The following is an 18,527-nucleotide window of genomic DNA, read 5'->3' as shown; positions in this document are numbered from 1 at the left end:
GACGGTCTGTAAATAATCGAGTCTGTACCAGACAATCCAATGATTGAAATCATGAGCATCGATATGCGCAATTGGGATACGATGGCATCCAACAATCAAGTCAGCGAGCCTGACCACCCGATCCCGTTCGTCGCCTCTTACGCCAAGCATGGGTTGCTGAAACAAATTCTAACCCGGAACTTCATTGGTAGAAATCGTTATGTAATTTATCAAATCAGACTATGTCAATACGTACGGTAAGGGTAAAAAGTGTCAACATGGCTTATCTTCAAGGTCTTCAGGAAGTGCTTTCTAATGTTTGTGACATGAAACGCAATAAATCAAACCTTCCGCATTACTTAAAAATTAGGTCCCGTTGGCCAAACTGCTTTCTGTTTATTACAAACAAGTAGTCGTGATTATTATTTGTTATTACCCATAAGAACAATAATATAAACAATTTGTTTTCTTTGTCATGTAATAGTGTTATGTGTTCGGATACGATAGTGCCAAGGAACTCGTTATCATAAAAAACAGCTGCAAGCAAAGGGAATGAGTAAGCTGGGCTTATCGCAGCTTTGAACAGTACTTCAGTTATACATCACGACGTGTAAGCTTAATACGGGAGGAAAACCCGAAGTAATGCAGGTTATAGCTGTTTAGCACTTATTTGGGATCCACGAGCACAGTTGTGGTCCTGACAAACAAGGCATCATAATCAGGGGGACTCTGCATATATCCAATCTATAAATCCACATATAACGTTAACACAACAGACAGGATTTAGAAAAAAACTCGTTTAAATAGATAGATAAATAAATGAATAAATAAATAAACAAATAAATAAATAAATAAATAAATAAGGATTCAGATTAAATGTGTCTGGTTTGTATCGTAAGATGTTCATGAACATTAACGATATACATACTACAAAAGCCTATCACAAGAACACGCCTGCTTGATCCACGAACACTGTATCAAACCGTAACATGTATCCGTAGCGCTAAAGGTGATCGTGCCTTCCATACTTTAACATAGACTCACGACAGTCGTAGCGCTGCGATCGCTTTGTGGAACGAGGCCCAGGTGATGATGGGGGAGCTGCAGCAGCCACTAACTGTAAGACTCCAGTTTAACTTGGAATCGAAGCTTCATGGTGTGTTGTGTTAGTTCTCCAGAAGAAGTAAGATATATTGTACGCTAGTTTTAGCAATATTCCATCCATATCACGACAGGGGACATCCGAAATATGGGGAATCGAACCCGGGTCTTCGGTGTGACGTGCCAACGCTGTAACTACAAGGCTACACCAAGAAATGCCATTATACCCAATAACAGACGTTTTAAAATGCTATAAAAATAAACCTTTTGGTGATTTATTGTTGCACTTTGTATCATAATGTTAAAGGCACCATGTAGACATCGCTGATTTAAAACGTCTAAAGAAATAATAACTCTGTAATTGATAAGCAAGGCCAGCGTGTTCTACTGCGATACATTGCCATGCGAAGGGAAGTAACTCTAGGCGACTGTGTAAGCCCCTGAACTAAGCAACATGTCTAGGGAACATCAGAGACCATATACCTCTTACGACAGGTAAGGGTTTCTTGAAGACTAATTATAACCCGGATCTTCACGGGTACTTTATCCATTTATTTTAAATGGACGATCGGTATCAGCGGGGGTGGTAATATGTTGGAGTTACGTCCCTTAGTGCGTCGTCTGCTCGTCTGTTCGGAGAGCTTGCCTGTGACAATGTTTTCCATGGAGAAGATTTATTGCATTCACTTCCAAAGATATGATGAAAAGGTTTCATACCATACCCAATATCAAAACTCGACCCCTCTGGCCCGACAGGGATGTAATACGGGTCTGGTTATTACAGCCCCGGTCTCTTTGTTGGCTCTATCGCATTTGCAAATTGCCCCCAAAAGGTCTCAGGTTGGTATGGGATATGATATGAAAAATGCCACATAATAGTCTCTAAATATTGTATTGGACGTGTGAAAGGCATAAGTCTGTATGACACCCTGACTGTGGTGAAACACACTGCCCCGACACAAGCTAAGGGTAAGGATCGTACATGTAGATTCCCTGTGTAATGTTTTACAGTCTTCCTGGTATTGCTAGTGCAATAATTTAACGAAGCGGACATAATATCACGACGTCGGGTAGTTGCAAAGTTGTAATCTTGGTAACATTTGCCGGTGTCATTCATGGACAGGTTCAAGAGCGAGAATGAGGTGGGGTTAGTAATTCAGCTGTCAATAAAATCAGATATGAATTACAAACTCTTTCCCCATGAAATAATTGACTGATCCTATCCCCGACGCTCATTGCATCGCCACAGGGGAAATTATAGGTGCACATGCTGCAAGCTTTGGGCGAATGCAATATCTCGTAGACGATTGTCCGTGACGGAATTCCAGAAATGAGAGACGGAACTGCATCTGAGCGACTATCCCTATGAATTTCTGTTGAGCAGAATCTTGGAATGACGGGTTTCGCGAGTTCCTCAGTGTCCTTTTGCAAAGATCTATTTCTGTTTATGAAAAGAACAACAGCTCTTCTACTATTATTGTTCTTGATTATCTGTAATGACGTCTCTCTGCTTGATAAAGAACACTTGACTTGGATATTAAACACATCTCTGGCGTCCCTATTGTTTTAACTCTCTGTCAGGTTTCTCTCAAAGCAAGTTGACCGTTGATGTTTTTATTGGCCATGCTTACATTTTCATTAACTCTTAAATCTCAGTTCATTTACACTTGGCTTCTCAGCACCGTGGACGATGCTCGTGGGTTTCACCAAAGTGGTAAACGTCAGAGACCTGCATCACTTCGGGCTTTCCTTCCACATTAAGCTGACACGCTGTGATATAACTGGAATACTGTTCAAAGCGGCGTTAATCCCAACTCACTCACTCATATACACTTGAAGATGCCTGAGCTGTTCTCATACCCTAGTAAGAAACTGCAAATCAGGGCACCGTCCCATAAAGCGATCTTAACGCTAAGATGATCTTAACCCCGTTGGTTTAACATACTTGGCTAACGACAGTCGTAGCGCTGAGATCACTTCACTGAACGAGCCCGCCTCATGACTCATGAGACGCAACAGGCGCTGGAAGCTTCATCGTATGGTTTGAACTTTGAGGACGTGTGGTGGTTGTTCTAGACAACCACGACACATGGTAAAGTAATTAAAAATTAATATGAAACAGTTATATACATCATAAACATTGATAACACCCTGTGAGGCTTAGAAAGCAGCTACATGTTGAACCTCATAACTGGTCAGCATCTTCATGAAATCATTTACAAGAAACCGTGACAGGTATATCTTTGCAGAACACTATAGTTGATCAATCAATTAAGTATCCCCTAAACGGTGGGAATATATTCTGTTATGTTTGGAAAATGTCCTCAGGCCAACATATATGTGGCACTCCACAGATGAAGTTTGTTTTGTGACCCTCCCCTAAAGGTTGACAAATGTTTATGAACAGTATTAATACTATATAGAGGACGGATATGGTGACGACAGACCAAGACAAGTATTATAACTGAGAAGGCTTCAGCATTCGCGCGCATATCAGCTGATCTTGGCTCGGCCCAGGGAGTGTACCATGCATTGGCTCGCCCCTACTCTCCCAAACAGTAAAATATATTCATTCAGTGTTCTTTTGCACGTAAATGTGTTACAGATAATATTAAGCCAAGATTAAATAATTATCCATATGCCTTCTCCTCACGGTGATAGCGCGGTCCCTTCGTTTACTAGCTCGTTGATAACGTGTCACCTGTTGTGGATCATGCTGTATTGAACTACACACTATGTGTCGATTTAAATTTACACAGTAACACAGACTTTAATTTCTGTTATTTATATTTGCGCTACGATCAGAAACAATGAAAATGTGTTTTAAATGCCCATTATGTCTATAACAGAACGCCTTCAGCCATTACTTTCAATATCGCCGCGTAGGTGTGTGCGATGCTTATCTATCCCGCAAAAACATTTTTCCCTATCAAGGATAATATCGACTGAACGCACTGAAAGTTTGTACAGGTTCACAATACCCTTAGTTTTGCGCACTGAATTATGAAGTAAGCCTGCCCGTGAAATGCTTATGTTTCGTGAGTGTAGGACCAGAGATCGCATCACAACTAAAACGTACTACGGAAGACTTGTGCTATAACATCTCCTTCTCCGCACCATTCTTCCTTTCTAGTGAACAACCTCTATCCTATCCACCGTCTTATTCACTACTGATAAAAACTCGTGAAGATCCGGGGTAGAATAGGTCTTCAGCAATCCAAGCTTGCCGTAAGATGCGACCATGCTTGTCGTAAGAGGCGACTAACGGGATCGGGTGGTCAGGCTCGCTGACTTGCTTGAAATATGACCCTTACCATCCAAGTATCTTCAACCAGGTGGTAAGGGTAACTAATGTTATATTTGGGATAACATTTTCTTAGTAAAGTATACAGATTCTCGATTGTGAACAGTTTCCAGTAGCACCCATGCAAATATACTCGCTGTGCTGCAGTCCCAGTGCAGTGATTGCTAAACAAAAACAATACATTACATGAAAAGAGTATTGTTGTGGCTTTGTCAGTGGGCATGTTAAAAGTGGCCGTTATCAAGGAAACAGCTTGTTGAAAAATCATTATTGCAGCCAATTATTATAACAAAATAATGAAGGACTCCTGATGTATGTACCCGGTTGCTATAGCAATGTGATGCTTTACAGTTTTCACTCACGAACGTACAAAACATGTTACCCGACCCTCGTCATTTTTACAGCGACATTCCCCTGTGCTCCCCCACCCCGGTGGATTCGGACTGTCCCCCCACCCCCCGTCATATGAGTTCAGTAAATGGATCCGGCGCATTCGTCACCACTCGCCCCTTTTCGTAACCTGCAAGAAGACTCGTCCCCCTATCGATGAATGTTATGTGCGAAAATACGACAAACAAATCAGAATGCGCGTATGATTTCAAGTTCATCGTCAAAGAATCCCTCAGACATAATTTTTGATTTTACACATGTCTTGCATTTAAAAATATACCCAAGACACAGTTAAATGTGTTCAAACATACTTATAATTCCGCGTGTCCAGATGAGCTTTAAATTGCATCTGAAATATATATAATATATGGGGTAATATATGTGAACCACTACGCAACGAGTTGACAATTGTTTTAGGTATGCCCGTTTGCGCTAAAACGGTCGCAAAAAAAGTTGCTTTTCGGCTTGTCCCAGAATAACACGAGTTGGTCACGAATGGGATCCGGCGGTCACGATTGTTGACTCGGATGAATGCGGGTCGTCGAACCCCGTTTTATCGCTGCTCATGCTGTCACTCACTAGTCTGTCTAGCACAAACGTAAGTATTTGCAGCCCACCCCGATATAGCTGGACTATTCCAGACTGCAGCGTCAGACAACATTTACTCCATCATGATCCTCCCCGGGGACTACAAATTGTGACAGTGTTACCGTCAGTGATGGCACGTGGTCCTGTGCACAGCGTACAGGTCACAAATCAGGTCAAGTTAAGCAACGTCGGTCGTGGAGAGTCCTTGGATGGTTGGCCGCGTTTCTAGGGCTTCGGTCCTGCTTCACACTGAAGCACATGCACATAGCACCTTAGACAAGTGGCTTTGTTCGAAGTGTTTATCTGGTTAGCCAGCTGTGAATGGGTACCTGGTAGGATGAGATTGCAATGAGGGTTGAGGCCACACTGACCCAGTGAACGGAGTAAAAATAGCGCTTTGAGCATGCTCCTGTTTGGTGTGGAAATATGCGCTACAATGTACACTAGAGTACATCTTCGTGCTTATAACCCAGGAGACTATTTACATCTGTACAAGGAGATGTGGCGTGCCATGTTATCCATGTATTATCATTGATGTCTGTTTTGGAAAACGACAAAATGACTAAAGGTTTGAAACAGCAGTGGACATTTCCTCGCCCCGTGGCCAGCACGAGGGTCACAGGGGGTTCAGCTGACCGGTGAACTGTTGCAGTTGGTCAGGGGACAGGAGGGTCAGAAGTTCCGCTCAGTAGACGCAGTGTCTTGTCCAGTGACGGTAGCATGTAGCGTATAATATGGACGCCCGACGTATTGTTCAATGAAGGTCAACAGATATGATAGATATCACGACTGGAGCCGAAAGGTCAAAGGCATGTGAGGTGATCATCAGCGAGGTACAAATGCGGTCCAGCTCCAACAAGACCAGCGTTGGCTTGTTTGTCGTTTAACGCCGCACACAGCAATTTTCCAGCTATATGACGGCGGCCTGTAAATAATCGTTCTGTGTAAAGGGGTCGGTTTACAACAACCCTGAAGTAGATACAAATATATTAGAACCAGTTTGATTTGTGACGTTTTATCAGTCTTAGAGATACATTGTTTGAGTGGCACGACCCTAAAAACGGTTCAAAGAAGACAAGAGGTATTACGTTGACACAATGATAGTCGTATGCGTGATAAATGTGTAAAATGGATACTGAATGGCATTACATTACGCTCTTTTGTTGGCACATCACATGTTAGCAACATATGTTACTGTCTAGCACTGGACAATTATGGCAGTGACACTATGGTAGGACAGAATGGCATAAAATGTTGTCTATATCTACAGTGATATAGTTACATATTTTTTTTATAATTATTCTTTTCGAAGTAATAGTAGACCAGTGGAGACATGCACATATTATTAAAATTTAAAACTCAAAACCCAAACATTTTTTTACGTCGCGTTAAATCAAACAGTATGGCGGCGCCCAGTCAATACGATAATCAAGATCTATTTTGTAATAAAACGGGTCTTACCCCCGCGAAATGCATCAAATCACTTGAGCACATTAATTAGAAACATGAAAAGATTTGGAAAATATCTGTCTACGCCCAGCTGACGGTAATCATACTTTGCAAATCCTGCAGTTGACCGAAATGTGAATGTTGAAAACCATGTTGTTTACGTACCGAATGTCTAGTTCATATCTCGATTTTGTTTGGACTATGCACAAACGCGTTAGTCCAGCCAAAATGTAACTCCGGAATTCCAGCATAGTTCGGCAAGGGTGAAAACTGGACTTCTAAGTCAGTTAAATCCTTTGCCTCGGGAAGATGAATAATTTACAGATAGGAATGTTTTAGAATGTTTTCATAAACATTTATACACTTCGTAAGTACACATATCATTATTCATGTGTGAGACAAAGATATGTTTACTTTCACAAGTCAATCTCATTAAAATCAGATCTTAGTTCTCGCTATCGCAAAACAAAGATCTGAGGACATCCCATTACGGGTCACGTAGAACGACCTTTCATCCGACCAATCAAAGCGTCGCATACCAGATCATGAAAGTGACAGTCGGAATGTGTTTTCTAATCATGCAACCTCGAAAACGTTAACACGGGGTATTCCGAACAACAGTTACGGTCCTTACGACTGATTCCGTCAAACTCATCGTCTATCTGGGATAAACATTTGAACGCAACCTGTGATATCATTGCAATACCGTCCAAGCGGCGTGAGACAATGCTCATGAATTTGTAAACGGATCGATAGTGAGTGAGTGTGTTTGGTTCCAGTGTTTCAGTCATAAAAGTAAAAGGTGGGTCCCAGACGGTTACCACTTTGATGAAATACACGAGTAGAGTCTTGGTGAATTGGTATCAAGGATCATAACCAGGGTACATCTGAGATCCTGGCACGATTACAAAACAGATTAATAGATTATGAAGCATACTAAAGGCCCCTGTACTACACGGGGGCCCGTAAGCCCATGGACTAGATTTTGATTGTTTGTTTGTTTGTTTGTTGTTTAACGCCACACTCAGCAGAAACAGTTTACCTGTCCAAGTAAATATAAACTATCAATGCAAGCGAAACAACCAGTCTACATTATCAGCCAACCGAGTTCCGCTTGGTGTGTTTGTTTGTTGTTTGACGCATCAATCAGCAATATTCCAGCTATATGACGGCGGTCTGTAAATACTCGAGTCTGGACCAGACAATCCAGTCAGTCACATCATTAGCATCTAAGCTTCTCCTATGGACCAATCAGATTCCATCTCTCGTATCACTTGCGTTTGCTTCACACAAAAAGGTGGCGCCCAGACAGGACGATCTGATCGATAATCAAGATCTATATTGTGATAAAACGGGTCTTACATCGCGAAATGCATCAAATCACGTGAGCACCTTGATTAATACATGAAAGGATTTGGAAAATATCTGCTGACAACGAATTAGCGATGCACATGCTTAGCAAATCCTGCAATCGATCGAAATCTGCACGACAGTTTACGAATCGGTGTGCGATTTTGATTGGACTATGCATAGACTCGTTAGTCCAGACAAAACGTAACTCCATAATACCAGCCTAGTTCGGCAAGGGTGGAAACTGGACTTTTATAGTCAGTTAACTCTCTTGCCTCGGGAAGATGATACTACACATACAATCTCATTAAAATCAGATCTTAGTTCTCGCTACCGCTAAACAAAGATCTGAGGACATCCCATTACGGGTCACGTCAGACCGACCTTGCGCGAACTTTGACCGACAAATGGAATGACCAACCAGAAGACAGATTTCTTGTGCTTTACGGCACTAATTTCAAATTCGCGACTACGCTTCGAAACACATTTTGACCAATTCTCGATTATAAATTTAAAGGGGCACTGATCTAACGCAATTCCCCGGACTGGTTGTTGACTTTGTTATTGTTTTTCCCCCGTGAGTACCCGGATGATACGCAACGCAACTGAGCGTGACCAGAGACTGGGCTACCGTCTGCAAGGACAGCTAAATAAACTTGGAGGCTGGAGGCAATATTTGTTTTAAGCATTTTTGCATAAACACTAATTGGTTAACTGTGATCTATAAAGATTTCGACAAAGGGCGCATGTTATTAATTTCTTCAGCCTAAACAAGCAGACAAAAAGAACAGCGGAGCTCATCGGATGTCGTCATTTGGAAATACCACAGATGGTTATAGTTTTATACTAAAAAAAGTATCCATGCAGTGAAAGCATTTTCAGATTTCGGCTTGCGTCGATAATAGGATTACTACTCCCTTGTTGTCATCCACGTTTTCTCGTATAACCCTTCACTTGTGTATTTGTCGTCATTCAAATGATGCTCAGTTAATGAATTTATTACAGGTACAATTAGTGGTAGCACCACTTAGATAACCTGACAAAGGTTCCCATTTGGCATTTATTGTGTCTGGGGTAATTATTCAATCTAAATCCAGGGTTGAAGTGAGGTGAAATGTGTGTTATGTAATATGCACGTGGCAGCCCAGCAAGAGATGAATGATCAGTTGATTTATTTTTTTGTAAATCAACGGAACGTTCCTAGTCATCAAAGGATTAACAGAAAATACGTTGATTGATTAATCACTGTTATCTTGCAAAGTGGATATGTCAAGAGTGAGTGTTTACATGTCTAGGTTTACTAAAACAAAGGGAATACATTCATACCATGGCGTCAAGTGCCGATGTAAAACAACATACTTTGTTCAAAGGGTTAACTTATAACACGTTGATTGATCATTGTTATCTATCACTCAGTGGATTTTTTAAGAACCGTGAACGTTATGAAAATAGTTGTCACGTGGGCTTTCTCAGCCGACCATTGAGACTTGACACCTATGTAAAACACCTGAAACAATCCAAGTGATCAGTTGAGAAACGAACACGGGTTATAATATCCCGAAACGATATATATCTTTTAAAATATTTGATTGTTACTGAGACACGTGACATCGAATAAGTTTCTTTGTACATCTGCAGACGAGTGGGATATTGTTCCTTTGTGTGGATATTCACGGATACATTCCTCGAACAAGGAAGCTGCCTAAAATTTATACACATAAATTTGGTAGGTTGTAATTATGGTATTTGCATTTTGTTTTCCTTCATTTGAACAGATAATTCGTTCTTGTTTCTCTACGTCTTGGTTGGGAAATTCTTCAATGCGCGATAGACGTTGTTTTCACAGGTCTTTTCCTTTGTAAGCGTGTATATATTACCGTCAATTTGAAAACATGTGATTCTCTCAGGCAATTTATAAAATGTGTAAATATTTCAGTCATTTTGACAAAAAAATCTGTCCAGATTGATTAAGACGATCAAAAGGGCCTACAAACATCACAACAGATTATTATGTAGTATTAGAAGCCAAACAACATAGAAATGTACTTTTCTCAACGTAACATTTTCAGTCTCTTGCTGATGACATTAAACATCAAAATGTTTGGAATTCATTATCATAATAATACAGATGGAAATGTTTTCAGTCGCTTTGTAAAATAACTGAATATTTAGACGTTTAATAAATTTGTTACACATTTGACAGTAAAAAAAAATACACTATAAAAAAAGCAATGCTCAGGTGAAATATTTACTTTGTGTTGCAAGTCAAAATAGTGTAAACGAAAATCGCAAAATTACCAAGCAAGTGACTTATCAAAACTTCGTCACCATTACCGATGCTACCCACAAAGATACCTACATTTCCTTATTATCTCGAAAACTGTATTTCATTTTGTTGATCAATGTGACCATACGCCCTTATTACTACCCATAAAAGCGACTAATGCGCTTACGAATGGCGCAGCAGAGGTCGCGAACTAGTCTAGATTTCTGCTATACATCCGGGTACTCACTTGGAAAAAACAATAACAAAGGCAACAACCAGTCCCGGGGAATTGCGTTAGATCAGTGCCCCTTTAAAACCTAAACAAAAGAACATTCTGGAATGGCTTATAGATGGTCTAGATTGTATGGATTCGGTCAATAAAAACCGTAACTATCGATCGGAATGTTAAAGTTTTCGAGGTTGTATGATTAGAAATCACATTCCGACTGTCACTTTCATGATCTGGTAAGCGACGCTCTGATTGGTCGGATGAAAGGTCGTTCTGACGTGACCCCTAATGGGATGTCTTCAGATCGCTGGTATCCGTAAATAACTCGTCACTACTCGCAACAACTCGCAGACACTCATAAGGATCCGTGGAAGGAGAGGCAAATTTGTTGACATGTCAAAAATCATCTTACGATTGTCCACGGATTGATTTTTTCGTAAATAACTCGTAACAATCCGTAACTATCGTAAACCGCTCGCAACAACACGTAACCATCCGTAAACTGCTCGCAAGAATCCGTAAATGACTCGTAACAATTATTTTTACGATTTGTTACGATTAGTTTACGATTTGTTTACGGATTATTTACGGATTATTACGAGTGCTTACGTTTTGTTTAAGATATTATTCGGGTCGTGTTACGATGGTTTAACGGATTGTTAAGAATTATTACGAGCACTTTACGTGTAGTTACGAGTACCTTACGAATAGATACGTATACTATACGTATTCTTACGTATTGTTTACGATTTGGGGAAAGGTATAAAAGCTGCAAAATCGAACACTTCATTTTCAGTTGTATTAAAAAGTCATACAAGTTAGATCTCTGCATATCAAGTCTACAATATCGGTCGAGGAATATCTGGTAGCTGCTGGGCCTCGTCCTCTTCTTTCTGGGCTAGTTGAAGGAGCAATTGTAGAACTTGTTGATATAACTGCAACCTGTTTCTCTCATATGCCATGTTGTCTCTCTGGATGTCAGTTGTCGAATGATGATACATTGCGATTTGCGGGATTAAAAAGTCATACAAGTTAGATCTCTGCATATCAAGTCTACAATATCGGTCGAGGAATATCTGGTAGCTGCTGGGCCTCGTCCTCTTCTTTCTGGGCTAGTTGAAGGAGCAATTGTAGAACTTGTTGATATAACTGCAATCTGTTTCTCTCATATGCCATGTTGTCTCTCTGGATGTCAGTTGTCGAATGATGATACATTGCGATTTGCAGGATCCATATATGTTTTGGCAAAAAATCGTAAGGACTCGTAAGTACTCGTAACTAACTCGTAACGATTCATAACAACACGTAAACAGGTCGTAACTAACACGTAAAAGCTTCGATGAATAGTAACATTCCGTAATTTACTCGTAACAATCCGTAAAAAGCTCGTACAAATGCCCGTAAGTTGCTCGTAGTTATCCGTGACAACTCGTAACAACTCGTGGAATATTGCTGTAAATACATCGTAATAACTCGTAATAATCCGTAATAAACCGTAAATAGCTCGTAATAACTCGTTACGACTCTTAAATCGCTCGCAAATGTGGCCAAGTCGTAAGTAACCGTGAATTTGTGCGATACGTAAGGACTCGTAAGAAAAATCCGTGTATGTGAAGGGGGCATTAGCGGTAGCGAGGACTAAAGTTTGATTTAATGAGATTGACTTCACATACTGCTGTATCTGCCTGCCCTATAACATGTTCGTTGGGAAGGTATGTGGGCGTGCAGAAACTATGTCACGTTAATCAGATACTGCTTTATACAACGCACACACCCGAGTCGGCACAAGGGGCTACCCGCTAACCGAACGCGTCTTTACGCGTTGTATAACAGGGTATTATGAACGTTTACGACTATTATCCGACACAATAAAGAATTCAAGTTTTCTTTCGTAACAGGATGCTTGAAAGACTTGAATGTGGTGAGGAGACGATATAAAATCTGTGTCAGCAAGGATCAGGGTAAACTTTCATTTGAACATTCAAATCCTCCATAACACATTAATGATGTATTCACCCCGACAACTATGATGTATGTACGAGATGGGGGAGGGGAGGAGAGCCGGAGGGGGAGTATATATCGTCAACTCTCGCTTCAAGCAGGGTGAGCCCCATAGGTTCTGCATACTGACCTTCAACCTTGGTTCAGAGATGCCACATTATATAACATAACTATACATTACTCTGATGTATATCGTGGCCAGCGAGGGACTGATGTGGGGAGGGGGTGGTTTGACTTAGGGGAGGAATTATGTTGGTGGGTTGGCACAGAGAACATAAAATACATCTAATGTATGGTCGCTCGTTGGCAGTAGTCCTGCGACATGACTGCGGTTTTACTAAAAGCCTAGGCAAGCCTAGTCAGATAAACTAAACCAAGTGATTGGAACCCAAGCTTTGAAATACAATAAGGCTATATTTGTCATACGTGATGGTTGAGAATGTAAACTGCTGTGTCATTGTGTGGGGTTTACTATCGCAAGTGTTTATCCGGCATTGGTTTCCTAGCTGTGTCAAGTCGAGACCACTATGAACGTATCCACGTGAAACACGTCAGTCTGTGTCCGCTCAGCGGTGGACGGTATCTTACATAGGTTGGAACAGACACTACGTATGATATATTGTAGAATTAAATACTTAAATATGAAATAGCATTATATACTGTTCGATCTCACATTATAAACTGTATAATCTTACATTATGTACTGTATAATCTTACATTATATGCTGTATAGGATCTCACATTATATACTGTATAATTTTATTTTATATACTGTATATGATCTCATATAAACTGTATAATCTTACATTATGTAATGTATAATCTTACATTATGTAATGTATAATCTTACATTATGTAATGTATAATCTTACATTATATCTTACATTGTGATCTCACATTATATACATTGTACTGTTTAATCTTACATTATATACTGTAGTATATCATATCATTACATTAAGGCATATTTACCCTACATATTGAATACAGTTGTGACGTATGTCCTTAAAATGCATACTGTAGCATCTCATATTATTTTTAATTTCACATGACTGCGAAACTGACGTTCATACGTTTTTCACGAGATTGTTTTCTTGAAATGACGTAAACACTGATGGACTACTTCCATATTCCTTGGGAAATCTCCAGGAATTCCCTTGCGTTGTTTGGATCATTTTGACCTATTTAATCTTGAACTTAGCGATTTAACACACACTGGGATATGTCAGAGAGTTTAGCCTCACGCCCGTTCAAGAATATCCTCGCTACGATCCACCCTAGAGAACAAAACTAAGAAATGCAAATCCAAACTATGGACTCGATCCGTGTCTAGACCGACAAGTGGCACATTGTATATTGTATCTGATCTCACGTTATATACTGTATGACCTTACATTGTATATTGTATCTGATCTCACATTATATACTGTATGACCTTACATTGTATATTGTATCTGATATCACGTTATATACTGTATGACCTTACATTGTATATTGTATCTGCTCACACATTATACACTTCATTACCCTACATTGTTTATTGTATCGGATCTCACATTATATACTGTATGACCTTATATTGTATATTGTATCTGATCTCACATTATATACTGTATGACCTTACATTGTATATTGTATCTGATCTCACATTATATACTGTATGACCTTACATTGTATATTGTATCTGATCTCACATTATATACTGAATGACCTTACATTGTATATTGTATCTGATATCACGTTATATATTGTATGACCTTACATTGTATATTGTATCTGCTCACACATTATACACTGCATTACCCTACATTGTTTATTGTATCGGATCTCACATTATATACTGTATGACCTTCCATTGTATATTGTATCGGATCTCACATTATATACGGCATGATCTTACATTGTATATTGTGTCTGATATCACATTATATACTGTATGGCCTTCGTATCTGATCTCACGTTATAGTGTATGACCTTACATTGTATGTTGTATCTGATCTCACATTATATACCATATGGCCCTATATTGTATCTGATCTCACATTATATACTGTATGGCCTTTGTATCTGATCTCACAAATTTATACCATATGGCCCTACATTGTTTATTGTATCCGATCTCCCATTATATAGTGTATGGCCTTACATTGTATATTGTATCTGATTTCACATTATATACTACATGACCTTGCATTGTGTATTGTGTCTGATATCACGCTATATACCATACGGCCCTATATTGTATCTGATCTCACATTATATACTGTATGGCCTTTGTATCTGATCTCACGTTATATACTGTATGGCCCTTGTATCTGATCTCACATTATGTACTGTATGATCTTACATTGTATATTGTATCTGATATCACGTTATATACTGTATGACCTTACATTGTATATTGTATCTGATCTCACATTATATACTGTATGACCTTACATTGTATATTGTATCTGATATCACATTATATACTGTATGACCTTACATTGTATATTGTATCTGATCTCACATTATATACTGTATGAGCTTATATTGTATATTGTATCTGATCTCACATTATATACTGTATGACCTTACATTGTATATTGTATCCGATCTCCCATTATATAGTGTATGACCTTACATTGTATATTGTATCTGCTCACACATTATATACTGTATGTCTCACATTGTATGCTATATGACCTGACATATATATATCGGAGGGGGCACGGGTGGCCCAGTCGTCTAAGGCGCCGCGATTCGCTATGCAGAGTTGCGTCCCTTGTGTGCACCAGAAACCTATGATTGTGGGTTTGAATCCCGGTTCGCCCCGATTATGTCTAGGTTTCTCAGCACCATACCCGTGCTCGTGGGTTTCACCGAAGTGGTAAACGTCTTAGACCTGTATCACTTCGTGCTTTCCTCCCACATTATACTTTCTGACCCTACATTGTATATTGTATCGGATCTCACATTATATGCTGTATGTGTCACATTGTATGCTGTATGACCTTACATTGTTTTGTGTTTCTAATCACACATTACATACTTCATATGGTATAACACTGCATACATGTTTCACCCAGTATGCCTGAATCAGTGACAATATCCGTGTCCAGTTACCACCGATGTCACAATGTCACACAGTACTTAAGTCGGCTCAGGGGATGAAGGTGGCGTAGGGTGGAACGAGGCGGTGCGAGGGAAACAAGGGTCTGCAGTAAACTGAGAGGCAAAAGAAAGTATACCGAGTTTGTTTTTTATGTAACTGAAAATTGAAACAATTGTTGTTAAATTTGATCATGTCTATTTAACCATCATTTATTCCTGCAACAGTTGTAAAAAGTAATCTGTTGCTAGGTAATTTTGTTTAAAAAAATAAATTGGTTCAATAAAGACTAGCAAGAAATGAATTTGCAACCACATGCCCCCTACCATGTTAAAAATGCTGTAACTTTGTGCCGAAATAAATACAAATTTATTGATTTTCAAAGTTATATGTTTTAATTTTCAATTTTTTTAAATCATATAATATTTAGAAAATATAACCAGTATTTGTTGTGTGCTGACTAAGCGCCCGTACAGTTGTTTTTTATTAAATATAATATCTCCAAGGGACCATTTAAAATGGGGGTTGGTGTGGGGTGGGGGGACTGGGATTTTGTATCGAGATGCGATATTAATCAGCTACAGCTACAAAACCAGATACTGTTTTATTTAAAACTATGAGCCTGAATGTTTTAAAAAAAGAAAAACACATTGCAACAATGTAAATTTTATGGCAGGCAATTTCTTTGTTTTTCAACAGTATGAAGAACACAATTATTTGTTTTCGGTGACAATATATTTTTTTAGATGAAATCCCATCCCAAATGATCATTTTCTTCTTAATAATGCTTTATCCCCGTGTGAATTCAGGGTAAGAATAGTTAGTTACCCTTTAACCCACGCATGCATGGAAGAGCAGACAACAGTGAAACGAGTGTTCAGGTTCGGGGTCTTGGATGACTGCGTGTCAACGTGCCCCGAATGTGTGGGTCGCTGTTCAAATTACATTCATTCACTCTTGCTTAGTAAGGTTTCACAAGACAAAATAAATTTAACACCCCCACCCCCCCCCCCCCCCCCCACCCCCACCCCCCACCCCCCACCCCCACCCCACCCCCCACCCCCCTCCCCAGCATCCCATACAGCTGATTAAAGCCAACGTTGCTGTGATACTCCCAACCTGTTCCACTGGAGTATTGGATACGGTCCCATGGAGCATCCACCACTGAATATACACCCGTGACAACGCAAACCAATAGGTTTCATTTTTATTTAATAAATGTATACCGGCGTCCCATCTGTTGCAGCCACACACGTCTCTTTATTGTGCCTGCCATTCTATATAATACACGACCACCGGTTTTCATGTGAAACAGGTCATGTAAAATAATGAAAGCGCCCGGAATTAAATGAGAATATGCTATGTCAACAGCGACACGTTGATTTTGAAAACACGGGGAGCAAAGGTGAAATTCATTAAGAAAAGTTGACATGAAAGTCGGTTGGAAATGACATAAGTCAACCAGAGATACAAGGTTTAAGAAGCAGGCCATGTTCACCTATTAACATTACAGGTTACAAATAGGCTGATGAATGCCTGCGTGGTGTGAGATGGGTTGTTCTCCTGGAAACCATAGTACGTTTGTTTTAATCAAGTCTTAACTGATATGCACGGTATGCAATTTAATCTTGGAGACTTTTCGTATCACTTGATACGTATCACATTCAGCTATAGATATGAAGATGACAGGCGTTCGTATATGCTTAGTCAGCACATGATTTTAACTGATAACTACAATCTGACTGAAATATATTCTCCTACTCAGGAGTTACATTGTGAAATAGACACGAAAATGTGATATTCGTGTGATGTAATGTACATACATGATGCATCTTGTTGGGGAATAATATAGTTTCAATGGTAATATTCAACAAACGTATCATTGAAAATATATTACAACAACCTGTTACGTTGGTATTTGTGTTTCATAAAAAAATTTATTTATACAACACGGTGGAAGAGATAACGATGCAAATGATAGATGTAACGTTATGACTTACGATCGGATAATCTTGATTTTCTCTATTCTTCCAGGGTTGCGCCTATTTTTCAACAAGCTCCGAAGCAAAAGATGGTCACTTTGACTGCTGTTGCCCTTGGTAACGACAATAACGGTTCCGGGTTCTGTCTTTGATGATATAACCCGGGGTGACTCCGCTTCTTGCACTTCTTGCTCTTCCTCTTCACTCTTCTGTTCTTCCTCCTGCACCCTGTCGTCCGTGATCACCATGTCGACCAACCGACACTCTCAGTCGGCCTTGTACACGCCACTTATGCACTGTCCGGGGCCCGGGCGACAAACGTATAGTGATAGAAGAGAGGGGGTGGGGGGGGAGTCTCAGGCTCAATAACCGCCTTTCCCGGAAGGGTCAGTCTAGGCTTAAATAGTGAATGGTCAGAACACACTGCTATATAAATAGTCAGTCCAACATACAGTTGTATGAACACAGGAGGTAAATATCCAACTCAAGAATCCAATGCAGTTATTCCATACAGCGCGAGGCGTGCGCCAGGGTTGTACTATCTGTCCGCTGTTTATAATAGTAAAGGCGCAGGTTGTTCTCCGGCAGAGCTGAGATCGGGTTGTGGGAGGGTAACAACTAGGACGTACCCCACTCGCTGTCAACCGGTCAACTGTAAAATATCATGTGACTGGTGAGGCTTTAACGACTTCGGTTGTCTCCGAGGATGCAAACTAGTGATTTCATAAGCACTGTTCAGCTGTACCACGCGTATCAACACTGGGTTAGGTAACGCCCCCTTACTGTACACAGACCTA

At 40.0% G+C, this 18,527-nt stretch overlaps 1 protein-coding gene across 1 annotated transcript in view; it reads right to left on the bottom strand.

The window, feature by feature from the left end:
- LOC124140115 (microphthalmia-associated transcription factor-like) overlaps window positions 1–18,001 on the bottom strand; it is a 37,330-nt gene extending 19,329 nt beyond the window's left edge. The window contains exon 1 of the mRNA XM_046507499.2: window positions 17,749–18,001. Coding sequence (XP_046363455.1) covers window positions 17,749–17,978 — 230 coding nt within the window. The 5' untranslated portion in view covers window positions 17,979–18,001. The remainder of the gene's footprint in view (window positions 1–17,748) is intronic.
- Window positions 18,002–18,527: the final 526 nt, after the last annotated feature.

Source organism: Haliotis rufescens, unplaced genomic scaffold, assembly GCF_023055435.1.
Source record: "Haliotis rufescens isolate VD_foot unplaced genomic scaffold, xgHalRufe1.0.p SCAF_23, whole genome shotgun sequence".
Taxonomy (NCBI): domain Eukaryota; kingdom Metazoa; phylum Mollusca; class Gastropoda; order Lepetellida; family Haliotidae; genus Haliotis; species Haliotis rufescens.
The sequence above is the reverse complement of the archived record's forward strand: the minus strand, read 5'-3'. Positions and strand labels throughout refer to the sequence as shown.